General features: G+C 51.7%; 4 protein-coding genes across 4 annotated transcripts; 2 read left to right on the top strand and 2 right to left on the bottom strand.

Moving 5' to 3' along the window:
• Positions 1-2: 2 nt before the first annotated feature.
• Positions 3-1,376, top strand: AYO20_03339 (hypothetical protein; the record flags this gene model as incomplete). Its single annotated transcript, XM_022641642.1, has 1 exon — positions 3-1,376. One exon carries the CDS (start codon positions 3-5, stop codon positions 1,374-1,376), a length of 1,374 nt encoding a protein of 457 aa, XP_022502502.1.
• Positions 1,377-2,405: 1,029 nt separating this feature from the next.
• AYO20_03340 (hypothetical protein) lies at positions 2,406-6,041 on the bottom strand (the record flags this gene model as incomplete). The annotated part of the gene is made up of 1 exon (XM_022641643.1): positions 2,406-6,041. One exon carries the CDS (start codon positions 6,039-6,041, stop codon positions 2,406-2,408), a length of 3,636 nt encoding a protein of 1,211 aa, XP_022502503.1.
• A 1,256-nt stretch (positions 6,042-7,297) lies between these two features.
• On the top strand, positions 7,298-7,770 carry AYO20_03341 (hypothetical protein; the record flags this gene model as incomplete). The annotated part of the gene is made up of 3 exons (XM_022641644.1): positions 7,298-7,401; positions 7,485-7,576; positions 7,637-7,770. 3 exons carry the CDS (start codon positions 7,298-7,300, stop codon positions 7,768-7,770), a joined length of 330 nt encoding a protein of 109 aa, XP_022502504.1.
• Positions 7,771-8,206: 436 nt separating this feature from the next.
• On the bottom strand, positions 8,207-9,455 carry AYO20_03342 (hypothetical protein; the record flags this gene model as incomplete). The annotated part of the gene is made up of 4 exons (XM_022641645.1): positions 8,207-8,895; positions 8,944-9,066; positions 9,129-9,206; positions 9,263-9,455. The coding sequence occupies 4 exons, from the start codon at positions 9,453-9,455 to the stop codon at positions 8,207-8,209; spliced, it is 1,083 nt and encodes a 360-aa protein (XP_022502505.1).
• Positions 9,456-13,965: the final 4,510 nt, after the last annotated feature.

Raw genomic sequence — 13,965 nt, forward strand, 5'->3', positions numbered from 1 at the left:
AGATGGGAGCCGCAACCGCTTTCCCTCTACCCGAAGGTCTCGCCATGAACGAGATCGGAGGGAGCATGATCATGCCCGTCATGACCGATACGTCGCTATGCCTCAGCGTCATCGCCGCGTGGAAAGGAGTCGAGTACCTGATGGGCCACAGCCCAGCCTTTGCTCACCTCTCGTACGAGACCCAAGCCCTGCAGTCGCTACGGCGAAAACTGCTGGGTCAGGGACAAGCGGCCGTCACCGACGAAGCTATCCTGTCGGCTGTCCTGCTCTGGGCCACGGCGACCATGTTCGCCCAGCCCGACGCCCTGAGACGGCACGCGGCCGGTGTTCAAGCACTGGTGGCAGCGCGTGGAGGTCTCAGCACCATCGGTCGCGCCGGGTCGATCGGCCAGGCCGCCTCCATCAGACAATTGATTCTCTGGGCCGACTTTCTCACGGCGCAGTTTCTGGGGGAAGACGTGCTCTTTGGCGAGCTTGGACCCACAGGGGCCGACGACGACGCGCCGATGCCGCCGTCGCTGGCGAAATTGTCCGTCGTGGCCGCCGTCCCGGCCCCCTTCAACTCCCTCCTCGGGCCAGAAACGGTCAAAGCAGCACGCGACATGAAACTACTCCTCGTCTCCCATGACACGGCCACCCGGACTGGCCGGCTCTCTATCGCCGAATACAAATACCTCATGCAACTGCTGAACAAGAGCACCATCGAGCGCATCGGCCTGGCCTATCGGCTACGTGGTTCGCATTCCCTGGACGAGGCCGTCGTGCTGGCTATGAACCTGCTGCGGCTGACGACGCTGTTCCACGCGGGGCCATTGGTCCCGATCGTGGTCGCCGTCATCTCGCGGCTGCGCAAGACCTTGGCCTACATGACGACACTCGAGTCTATCGACACTTTACCTCCCAGCGGCGGTGGCGGTATCACTGATGATTCTTATTCTTCTTCCTCTTCCCATTCTTCGCCTTTTCCTCCTTTTCCTCCCCCTCCTCCTACTCAGCCATCTTCTCCCAACTACATCGACTTGTATATCTGGGCCTGCTTCGTCGGGCTGGTCAACACATTCGAGAGCGAGAATCGCTCGCATTTCATCGAGATGCTCGGCACCGCCCTGGCCCGCAGGTACACCTACACGTACAGGTACCGCGGTGGGGCCAGGGACGCCAGCTGGCCCGACGACTGGCAGCGGGATATTTTGGAGATGTTACGCTCGTTTCTATGGTCCGACGCCGTCTTGACGCCTCTGTTCCCGGACGCGTGCTTGATGATCGAGTCGTATCTCTTGTCGCCGACGTCGAGCGGCGGCGTTAGCGGCGGCGTCGTCATTGAGGGATGGTCAGTGCCCGAATCGGACAAATCCTCCAGAGGAGGCAAGAGTTAATTTGATTTGATGCGGATTTTATGTTGTCTGATACATCATCCATCGTCGTCAACCGCGGGATCCTTGGAGGGCTGGAACTGGAAACGAAAACGGAAAGGGAAAGTGAAGCCGCAGCCCAGCCCAGTCCGGGGACCCTAAGAATTCGAATTCAAATTCAGATTCACATCCACATCCACATCTCACTAAAGAAAGAAACAAGGGGAAAAAAAGTCCGGAATCGGGAATATGCGTATACGAAGACGCAGATCACAGGGCTGTAGGGCACCGCTGGGGCGTCACGACGGATGTATTAGATCTGCTGGATCTGGATCTGGATCTGCTCTGCATACCATCTACTCGTCTCTGGTCGGGCACGCTGGATATGGGATATGGGATATGGAACATAGGATATGGAATATGGATGATGTCTTTGACTTGCCATGATCTGACATGACATGGTATGGCATGGTATGGCCTGCCCAGGATGTGACGGGATGGAAAGTATTAATACTTATGGCCGAATCAAACCTCGACACGGATATCAAGTCAAGATCAACAACAACAACGACAAAAGAGATTGAACGGCCCAACGAATTGATCTGCGCGCAGAAGACAGGCAGCCAGACAGACAGACAAGTAGAGAGCCATAAAAGATGTCTTCTCTAATTTACCGTCGGTGGCCGTGACTGTCTGTATAAACCGACCCGACCATCTGTATTGTATTGTATTTATGTGCATGTCTCATGTCTCATTCACTTACTCACTCACTGATTCGAGTCGGGGATGAACCTGACTGGGAATTGTCATGTCCAAAGACCACCTCACCTTCAGCTCTGAGTGGTGACTATGCAGTGACCAGCAACCCAGCCTCTTCTGTCCTGTCTTCGTACACAAGAGTCGTGTTCCAATGATGTAATGTAGATTTGAAACACTTAGCTCTCCATCTCCATCTCTATCTCCAATACAGAATACCGCCAGCAGAGTCTTCAATTTTATCCAACAACCTCATGTCTGACAGTACCTGACAATACCTGCCTGCCTGGCCCCAGCTCAACTTTCGATTTTTGTTTTTGCATTGCGGACTCGCGGACGATTGGGCAAGTCACTGCTTTTCTTCCGTCCAGTGCCAGGGCGGGCTTTGTGGTCATCTTCAACATCATCCTGCAGTTGCTCCGACACTGCCGAGTGCTGATCCGCCCTTTGCTTGACGGGACTGGCGGCCTCGGCCTTGACCTGCTCGATGGGTTCGACGTCGATCTTCTCAAAAAACATCTTCTCGACAATCATGCGGCCCTCGGCCTCCTTTTCGTTTTCTTCATTGTCCTGCCTCGGTGCCTGCTCTTCCCCGTCTCCAGCGACTTGTTCGTCAAGCTTCAGCTTCGTCAGACCCATGGCGTAGATCTGCTCTTCCACGGTGCCCCGGGAAATCAACCGGATGACTTCAACGTCCTTCTCCTGCCCAATGCGGTGTGCTCGGTTCTCAGCCTGGATGTCATCCTGCGGGTTGAAGCCGCTGTCGAAGATGATGACTTTGTTCGCTTTGGCGAGGTTGATCCCGGCGCCGCCTGCTTTTGTGCTGAGCATAAAGACAGGCGTATTGTTGTCATCGGCAGAGAACTCGTCGATCAGGTCTTGTCGTTCTGATACTTTGGTGGCACCATCAAGTCGGAAGGAGTCGATGCCCTCACGTTCCAGCGCCAACTCGAGAATGTCGAGGACCATGACAAACTGGCTGAAGATCAATGTTCTGTGGCCTTCAGAGATGAATTTGCGCAAAAGTTCCATCATCTTCTGGATTTTACCGCTTGCACGCCACTCGTCGCCGTTAAGTGCAAAGCGTCGAAGCTGTGCATGCTTATCGCATAACGTATGAATTTCCATATCGCTATACTCGAGAAGTTCAGTGACGATGAGATCAGGGTTTGATTCTCGCCATAGGTCCACCTTCAGGCACTGCTTTGCAATAACAGGCAGCTGTTTGTTCGGATAGAGGCGCCGGAAGAGAAATGGGTGAATGGCGGCATGTCTCAATTTCATCAAGATGTTTGTCGATTCCTGGGTCACGTTTTCGCCTCTCTCCCGCCTCGCACGGATCTCAAAAGCCTTGTCAAGCCACATTTGATAGAGCTCCGATTGTTCAGGACTCAAGTCACAGAACTCCACCTTTCGCTCCTTCTTTGGCAGATCCTTGAGGACTTGGTACTTCTTCCGTCTCAAGATGAACGGCGTGAGCATGCTCTTCGCACGTTGGATTCGCTGTGCCGACAGAAGCATTTCGTGGTTGTTGTCCAGCGCTTTGAAGTTGTGAGTGAAAATGTTCTTCAGTGCTTGTGCCTTCTCTCGAAAGAGAGCCGGCATTAGAAAAGCGAGCAGGGAGATGAGTTCCTTCAAGTTGTTCTGCAGGGGAGTCCCGGTGAGCAAAAGGCGAAAATTGGACTGAATCTTGACCAATTTACTCGCGACTTGAGAATCGGCGTTTTTCAACACATGGCCCTCGTCATAAATTGTGCAGTCAAATCCAAAGCTTTTCAACCAGGGAGCATCGTCTTTGCCCTTGGCTATAGTGTAGGTGGTGACAATGACGTTGACTTCGTCGCGGTTTTGGTCGAGAAATGCACTCAGCCTTAGCCGCTCGCCGGGATTTGTCGAGTAGTACGGTTCGACAGTCAGTGCTGGGCAAAAGCGTTGAAACTCCTTGAGCCAATTTTCCAGAGTCGCTGCGGGCACCACGACAAGGTGAGGTCCCTTCTTCCCCTGCTCGAAAAGATGAGCCAAAAAGGCAATGACTTGACAAGTCTTTCCCAGTCCCATGTCGTCAGCTAGGATACAACTCAGTCCTTTCTTGTAGAGCAAATTAAGCCAGTTGAGCCCCACGACTTGATAGTCCTTCATTTTTATATCGTCGGCCATGATCGAAGGTTGGCCGATGAATCTCTTTTGCCCTGAACGTTTGATGTCTTCGTCGTCACTCACAGGTGTACCAATGCCAGAGTCATGACCTGGGAGTGAGGCTTGTAGCGAAGCTATATCCAATTCTCCCTCATGATCGCCAGCAAGCTTGACCCCCCAACTCTTCATCTCCTCAGCCAACGGTTTCGCCAGATTTTGGCATTTCTTCACGAGATAATCAACAGCCTCATAGCTCTCGAGCATATCCTCAACCTTGTCGACGATCTTTTCACCGATGGGAGCTGTCCTACGTTTCATCTTTGTAGGCTTTAATTTCGGATCCTCGATTTGTCTGATGGCATCGAGCTTTTTGAAAGGCCGTTTGGATAAAAAGTGCTCGGCTCGGTCGCGGGTTATGGAAGCAATGTCAGCCAAATCCGCGGCAGAGCAAGTGTTGAACAGATCAAGGACACGACTCTGGAAGGGTTTCTTGCTCTCGTCGTCCGATGAGACTGGTGATACATCTGCATCGGAATCATCCGACTGTATGGCGACCACGCGTTTTGGCTTTTGTATAACTTCTTCTGGCACAGGCTGAGGCGAAGAAGAATGCTTCCTGCCACGCACCAGCGTTCGTTTCTTCTTCTGTGGAGGTGGGGTTTCGAAGACATCTATTGTCTTTGACGGCTTTCTGATGTTCTGAGTAGAGCTCCATTTTTCAGTGATGCTCTTCTGCGGTACCTTGGCGTGCTGCCTTGCTGTACTCGTGTGTTGAGGCACGGGTCTGTTGGCTGCGGGGGTTGGCATCAGCTCGTCGTCTGAACCGGTCAAATCGACAGCGCTTTTCTTGTTCTGAGATTGTCGTTTCTCGCTCCTCAAAAGCAGCGTATCGATCGCATCTTCGTAAACCCCTTTCTTCGAGAGCAGGACTTCGTAACATTCTCTCACCGTCACCGCACGAAGCATGGACATTAATCGATTCACCTTCTGTCTCGTGCTATAGTCACTGATATCATCAAGCTCCATTTCCTCTTGCTGGACAGCCGGCGGTGACGACACCACGGGCATTGCACGGGCAGGCCCAGTCTGTCGCGGTCTCTTTGAAATGCTGCCGTAAGCGTTTGCATTAACATCCGCAGAGCGTTTCACTCCGCTCGACCCAGCCGAAGACGTCGAGTTTGGAGAGCCCCTGAACACGGATCGTGAAGTAATCTCCATGAAGCGACTCAGTCCAACGTTTTGAGGCTGCGGCGATTCGGGAATTTTCCCTGGCGACTTGTTCTTCCGCACAAATGTAGATGTTTTGATATCATTCGACCGAATGCCATGACCCTCGCTGTCTGACGACCCTCCACGATAGGTGGGCCCCTCGTCGTCGCTGTCGATCGTTATGGGAACGGCACGAGGCTGAGGCGCCACATATGGTTTTCTGAACATCGTGCCTGCAGGTGCCATAGCGCTTGCCAGTATCCCTGTGGGTTTCCGTGGTAAATTGGGGGTGGTCATCGGAGAGGAGGCAGCGACCTGGACGACGCCGGGCTTGGAAGGAGAGGAAGACATATTTGCGGCGGAACGATCAATAATTTGAGTTGGCTGTGTCTGTCGGATCATGTCCATGTTCTGAGATTTTACCCCAGGACGATGAACCGGCAGGGTTGCGAGGGTCTCGATGTCAGAGTCGTCGTCACTCATGCCGGGCCTATACAGAGGAAGCGTCTCGACCGTCTCGTGGGTAGGCTTGTACTTTGGATTGAACAGTTCATCGTCCGACTGCGACAGAGAGTCGTCGGAAGACATTGCTCAGTGAAGGGAGAGGGAGGGTCCGGTGCTTGGATTTGCTGCGGGTGAGGCAAGTTGCACAAGGCGGGGAGTTGGTTGTATTAAAAATCCGAGTACATCTTCGAGAAATAAGTCAAAGTATGCTTCGTGAAGTGGCACTATTCACCCCCTCGACGCAGGGATGGATTCCACCGCCAAAGCACGAAGCGTGCAGAAGAGGGTCTTTTGAGCGGTGTTTATAAATTACTCAGGACCTGTTATCGGACATACGAACACGGGTATTACAACGAAAAGGTTTTTTCTCGTTACGAATCTTCCAGGCCACTAATCCTCTCGAAAGATACACTATAGTACTAGTGTGGTGTAGTCTTATACGGATGATGTGGTTAGTTCACAACGTCTTTTCAGGTTAGTTTACTCGACCTTGATGCCTTATTTTCTCAAACTCGATCTCAAATATAAACGTGCGAATAACGTGTAGACTCGCGTGTAATATTGCTCGATAAATCACCACGAGGATGGTCCTGTTAGTGAGGCAACCCATTGTAGGCTTTACAGGCACCTGGGCAGGTGTCCTACTTGGATGCATTCAGCATGTCAGTCTACTTGTGGGGATCAGCTATCGCCTTCAGCAAATCGAAGGGGTCAAGATATCAACTGAAGCACTATAAAATGGCTAATACTCTAGACTCTTGGCTTTGCTGGTATTCCCAAATACCGACCTGGAAAGGTTCTCAACATTACGGGTATAATACTTTTCCCAACACCTGCTCTACTACTGTGGACACCCTCGTCCGTCTTTCGAATCGACGCGTCCGAGCGTGAGCGCGTCATGCCAAGCTTAATTATCTGAATTCCCCTCGTGCGCTCGAGGCTGGCATCCAACCAACAATGGCTGCATCGCATACATGAGCAGGCGAATAGTACCGCTCAGAAGAATAAAACATCTCCTTGAGAAAGAATAGGCGGCTAACTATGTATTTTGGCGCAGAATGGGACGCCTGTGCCACAACTTCCACAGATTTTCTGGAGGGCTCTTTCAAATGGAAAAGTAGGAGGTAGCTTGCCTTGGATCTAGCATTGAATCTTCCTTTTTGTCAGACAGAGCCCCATTAAATTCCGTGCCTGCTCGCCTTGTACTCGTATTTGACTCTCTGGCTCTTCAATGTCCGTCCGCCGCCTATCTCGCCAGATCTCTCACCTCGACAGTCCTTTTCCCACCTTGCGCCAGGGCGACGACAGGAGGCTTTTCTCTCCCCCCGACGCAGGCGACCATGGCGACCAGACGTAATAATGCCAGCGAGAAAACCATCTCGGAGGCACAAGGTGGCCCGCCACCCTCTGACCAAGTCTCTGATACATCGCCAGCCGTTCCAGCGTAAGTGAACACAAGAAGTTGAGAGCTCCGACGGAAAGAAATGCCTTGCCTCACATTTATGCCGATCTGATGCAAAAATGTAGCGCCGTCATCTACAAGCTTCTCGCCTTCACCGTGGCCATGATCTGTGCGCCGATCGGCTCATACTTTCTTTTGCTCAATTCTGTCTTTAGAGGTAGGCGATGCGATGGCAGATTGATCCCTTTTTAATGATTGTATACTAAAAGCACACTAGGAAATGCCATATATTCAGGCGCCTTTGCTGCTGTAGTGGCGAATGTTGTCCTGATCGGCTACATTATCGTGGCCTGGAAAGAAGACGACAGCGAGAATATTGAAGCAGAAAAGAAACTCAAAAAGGCTCAATAGCAGGCCGACAACCACGAGACTGAAGAAGAAAGTAGGCTTTCAAGCTCTTTGCCGACCTGTGAGAGGAGCGGGATTGTGTCATGTTCAGATCTTTATGCAGGGCTATGGAAAAACGTGTGACCTGCACAATATGTTTTGCGAGAGCGTGCCCTTCCTCAGCTTCACAGGTCGTATTTCCCCAAAGCCTGCAGAGCCATCACACATGTAATACACCTTTTCATGCCACCGTTGCTCATGTGACAGCCACGTCGACTCATTTCCAACCCATCATTCAAGAATTACATCAAACATTAGTCGTAAAAAGAGCGCTCCTGCCCCAGCTACACAAACCCCCCGTTTCTTATGCAAGGAGAACGCCAGTGATGTCGATGGAGAGTTTTCCCAGGCGCCGAAAATGAAGAGGGTATCAGCTCTAGTTGCCCAGTCGGGTGTCCTGTCAATGATCTCGTCTGCTGAACCTCCGTTTGATCCAGCTCTGCTTCTTGGGGGAAGCGGCATTAGTGGGTGAAGTCATCTCGGTTGGAGAAGAATTAAGCGGAATAGGTTGCCGGGGATTGTTTGGGGGTGGAAGAGCGAATCCTTTGCTTGGGATTGCTGGAGGTGCCATCTCTTGACCATAGTGGTCTTCACCAAATCCATATGATGTGAGTGGCTTTGTCGGAGATACCTGGTTAAACTTGATCTCGTTTGCGTACGGGTTCTCTGGCGTGAAATCTTCGGGCTTGGTGCGTAGTTGGTGGAGCTGATCAAAGGAGCTGTTCTGGGAACTGGGGTTGGTGGATTTTCCATACTCCTCTGAGCCGGAGGTCATTGTCTCGTAGGACTGGTGGTACGAGTGGTATGACACGGGACTCTCTCCATTATGATATCCATTTTGATGACCATTCGGGTTCCCATTCTGGTGAGAGCCTGGATACGGGTAGGTTTGTTGACGCATAGGGGGTCTGGCAAACATTTGGGACGACCCTGGAGATTCTTCAACTGCACTCTGTGGGCCAAATCCGTATGATGAGTTGCGGTAGTAGCCACCAGCTGGCGAAATTCGTGGTCGCTGCGGAGAATAGCCATTGTTTGAGTAATAGCTGGTTCTGCGGTTCATATCTCCATTCCAGCCGACTTGAGAACCTACAGAAATCAGTTATGGCCCATCTAGTGCGCGGAGTCCAAACATACCTGGCCTGCTATTCATGGACGTACGACGTGAAGTGGTCCCCTCTGCAGCTGCGTTGAATGCACGGATGGTGTCAAGAGGGCGCTCCAGGCGATGACGGGTTGGGTTGGAACGGTCAGGGTCGGCTATAGAGCCCGATTAGCACAGACAGACTCCAAGACGCCAGATGGCCTGAGGAATCACTCACTGATGACATTGCCTTCGTTGTCCTTGTGCAACATCTTGCGCAAATCATCCACCGTAGATGCTTCCTGTGCTTGTTCCACTGTGATACAAAGTCAATACTTGTTTGTCTATCAGCAACAACAGAGGCGTGCTGACCTGGGGTGGCCTCAGTTATGGCTTTTGAAGGATCAGCCTTCGTATTCAATCTCTTCTTATCCCGCGAAGTCTCCGTCAGGTCGATCTTGCCCGTTGAAGAGTTACTGCGACGGGAACGCTGGGAAGAAAAGCTCATGGCTGTCCCAGCCCGCGGGCGGGTCTCGGAGGGCTGTGGGGAGATTGGAGGAGACATGGTTGTCATGGTGCCGGCGATAAACACGTCGAGATAAGAAGGAACTGATTCAAAGTTGGATGGACTAGGATAAGTTATCCGACGCGGGCGAGGGGTGGATATCGACGACGGGGCGCAAAAGGATTTGTGAGATTGTGTGAGCGGGTGGTTGGTATTTAGACCAAGATTGAATAACCGCGATTGAACGAGTTTGTCGACACGACGAAAGGACGGGAGGCGATCAGGTGTGAGGGAGGGTAGGTGATATTATTGCTTTGTGCAGCGACACCCTGAGGAATCCTGTAATGCCTCGACAGTGGCCAGCACGACGTGACGGTTTCTTGTTGCTCGAGGTGGTATGGAACGCTCAGGTGGCTGGCGGAGGATTTATTAGTGACAGGGATGATGTCGCTGGCGAAGATTTGTTTCAGGACGGAGGGTCCGCAAAAAGCCACAACAGGGCAGCAAAGACCAGGTGGTGAGACGTGCCCACGATTTTCCGATTGCGTAGCGACTGACGTAAAGCGTTGGGTTTTATTCCTTCGTGCTTGTCCCCAGCAGTTCCTGTCTGCCGCGCGAGGGCTGGGGGGGTTAAAATGAAATGATTTCAAGTGAAATGAGAAAAGAAAGAGAGCTGCGTTGAACGAGGGGTTCGATTCTAGACCAGATGGACGGAATCAGAACGCACAGGGAATAGTTCGCGGAACGACAGAATCCAGAGCAAAGACCTAGGAAACATCAAGCTCAACAAGAAAGAAAGAAAGGTTCGGGAGCAACAGCTCCAGCATGGTCCTATATCAAATGTTATGCGGATATGCATCCCACAAGCCCAGCGAAGGGACATTTGGCGGCCATTGGAATGGAGAAGATTCGCGCATTACTCGCACTCGCCCTGGGGCCACCAACACACCACGGGTGGCACTGGTGCCACCGGGCCCAACAAGACCCCCAAGCGCCGATTGCGCGATACTGGGCTTGGTAAGGTGTTACTAGCCTCCCTGTCACCTTTGTGCCTGGGTTTTGTGGGTTACACGGCTGGGTCTGTTGGTCAGTGCAGGGTTGGTCTCTGGATTGTGGACTGTAGCCGGTAAATGGTCCCTTGGCTGCCATCCCCTCTATCGATAGGTCACGGTAGGCCTGGAAGACGCCCGCTCTGCCCTCCAATACGGCGGCCGTTGGCTGTCCACACCACCCTCCCACTTCCCTCCCCTGTCTCTTCACTGACCTTCTTAGTATTTTTTGCCATCTCTCTTTTCGACAATTCCAACCCTCCAGGTAGTGCTCTCCATTCCTACTCGTACAAGGAGGTACCTGACTGCTCCATAGTGAGTGCAACTAGCTCTCTAACTTCTCCTTTTACAGGCTTTTTTGCGGAATCTGTGAACAGACTTGTCAGTACATTCAGAGTAAAAGGCCTCCCTCCCTGCGACACTGCGGACATGGGTTCCTATCATGATCCTCGCCTAGTTGGCAATCTCAAACCCAGGCCAGGCATCCCAGCGACATATCTGCCACTGCATCTCACACCTGGTCTGAAAATCATCGCCAATCATGCCATGGCAGTCTCACAATATCGCGAGTTAGGGTTCTCAACTGCAGCAGAAATGCACCACAAAAACGTTGCCTTGGGTTCCACTAGGACACAAATCCCCCAATTTTCTCTGACAAGATCCGCGTGGATGCGACGCCTGCCATCATTGAGCATACAAGTGACAAGTACCATGATACAAACAAGGAAGACAGCAAGACGAAAGCCCCGAGCCCCGAGCCCCCGATCTCTGTCTAACTCGTCCTGTCTCTAGCTTCCTCGTTAAACGCTTCTGTTTGTGCCAAAAATCAAGAACTGGCATCACTGGCACTGCTGGCATCTGGTTGTAACTGGCATTTGGCGCACCTCAAAACTCCGTCTCACTCTCTGTTTCGCATCACCAGCATCCCCCAAATCTTCTTGTCCCTGGAAGGACGCGCGGCCCACACTAGAAGAGGAAGCCCAGCAGAAAGAAGATTCAAACACGCGATGGAGCCATAGCCGCGTCCGTCAAGTCTGTTTATCCACCGTGGTCTTCGGCTTTTCAGCTTCTTCAGCATTTTTCTCTTCTTTCCAGACACTGTCCGGCCCACTCTCTCTTCCCCCATCCCCCCATCAGAATTCTCTTCTCCTGTTGCATACGTATATTCGCATTGACTTTGCAGCTTAGCATGCAGCCGACCCGCTGTACCAAGACACCTTTTGCATCATGACTTCTGAGACATGCTGCGTCTTCCGTGGCTGATCCGTCCAACCTTAACCTTGTTTGACCGAAGAGGAAGCACATCGATTGAACTATCAAGTATCACGGTGGAATCCCTCGTCGGAGTTATGGGTCTCAGGCACAAGCTGCTGTTCTCCATCTTTGCCAGAGCATAAAACCGTGCTTCTGCCACCCGGAGCTTCCGAAGTGAATGCTTGTTATCATGAGAGGGCTTCATTATTTTGGCTTTAGAGCACGGAGCTCCATCTCTACCGACTAGCTGCTAGTATGCCTTGGTTGCCAGGCACCGAGCCAATGATATCTGCGCCTACACAGAAAATAGTTTGATAGACATGAAAGTACAAAAGGCCCTACCATGTATTGCTTTCCGACCAAAAGCAGAAAGCAGTTGCTCGGTGTTCTCTACCTTGTACATCAGACAGGCCTACCTAGTACTGAGTAGTACTTCGTATAAACCCAAGGCATGGATGGCCCTACAGCCACAAGCGAGGTTATCAAGCATCCACAGGATGTGCCCTCAAGCCACCACATACACACATATGTCCCTCCCCCGCTGCAGCATGTTCCGGTCTGCTCTGCCACGCCATGTGGCTTCTCTCGGTAAACACCATCATGAAAAGCTCCTGTGACATCACCATCCACCATCCACAGCTCCATACCTAGGTAAGAGCAGCCGGTGCATGCCCAAAGGCCTCTCGAGGTCCTCAGAAACTCGTAGCGGACGATCGGGAATGCTAGAACTCGTTCGAGAACGATCTTCTGAAACAACCTCCTGAAGATCAAACATACTCTCCCTCGCCCTATCTATCGAGTTGTTGTACCTACCTCGTACATCGGTGGATATGTATCTATCTATTCACATTTACCCTTCCTCCATCCTGGCACTACACTAACGGTGACTACCTGGCTGGGACCCTTCATGAATACCACCCCCCCTCACAGTACTGATGGCACCATCTAAGCAATGCCGTCCGGAAATAGCTTCCATGGTCGAAACTTGGCAAATGCACGACATCGACATCGACAATCGTGGTGCTTGCTGTCCAGCCAATGACAAAAGGTTTGAGAGAGAAAAGTGCAGAATGTCTTAGTGTCTTGTGTTTGTGTACATCATATCATGATATGACATGGCAATACTGCCTTTTGAACCTTCTGGACAGAAGTTCCTCCCAGATGGGAAGATGGAGAAAAGCAGTCTACTCTTTCAGAACGAAAGGTGGACGGGCAGCTTAACAGGTCCTACCATGAATAAACGTGTAACAAACAAGATCATGCTACTACACCTTTCCACTGTCCCCGCGCAGGATATGGAAACAGATGCGGTAGGTCAGTGGCGGGATGACGGACACCAGAACGCTCTTTGTGACGAGAATGTCTAAACCACGGCTTCACTCTACCCACGGTGCGGTGGTACCCAGGAAGAATGTCCCCTTTAAAATGTCGAAAAGACCATCCTTACAATAATGGACTCGTCGACCTCAGCTACAATCTTGCCAGGGTTTCATTCCAGCCTAGGGTCAATATTTTGCCAATCTTTGGGCCGAGGAAGAGACACAAGGTACGGGAATCGCGAAACCGGAGATGCTCAATGTCTTTGACCTGCAGGAGGGAACCAGCATATCGATCGAGTTTGGTGGAGCGTCGCCAATTGGCTAATGTCCGTTTGCAATATACACAACCAGATACAGCCACAGACACAGACATCCAGATTCCAGATAGTCGCCGCATCCCTCTGACAGTGACAGTGACAGTGATATTGAGATTGACATCCACAGACATCCGCCTTTCCCGCTCCCGAGCCAGAAAGGCTACCAAGGCACTTACTTACTTTACTGCTGGCCCCAAGCCTCTGTCGCGGAGAGAGAGAGAGAGCCATGGTCGTCTTCGAAAGAGCTCGGAGCTCAAGATCGACAACCGAGCTCATTTTACGAAGTACATGCCTCCAAGATCCTCGAGTTCTTCGGAAAAAGGGTCAGCACAGCTGGTTCATGGTCAACGCCAACACTATCGAAGCAGTCCTGACGTCCCAATGCTAGCGACTTACAACAGGGTGTCTACAAATGACGTCAAGAAGTTCTCACAACTTCGTCCTCCACGCCTGCCGACTGTGTCATTCATTCAATGCCTAAAGTGGACACGGGGACCATGTGCTGAAGACGATCCCACGGCCAAAAAGAGAGGTGTATAGAAATCAAGAACGGTTCCAGTCCGGAGACCTGGGTGTGCTCGTAGAAGATCCAAGTTTCGTAATGCACGTGCGTGAGTTTCTTCGAGGGGAC

The sequence above is a fragment of the Fonsecaea nubica genome (genome assembly GCF_001646965.1).
Source record: "Fonsecaea nubica strain CBS 269.64 chromosome Unknown Scaff15, whole genome shotgun sequence".
NCBI classification, from domain to species: Eukaryota; Fungi; Ascomycota; class Eurotiomycetes; order Chaetothyriales; family Herpotrichiellaceae; genus Fonsecaea; species Fonsecaea nubica.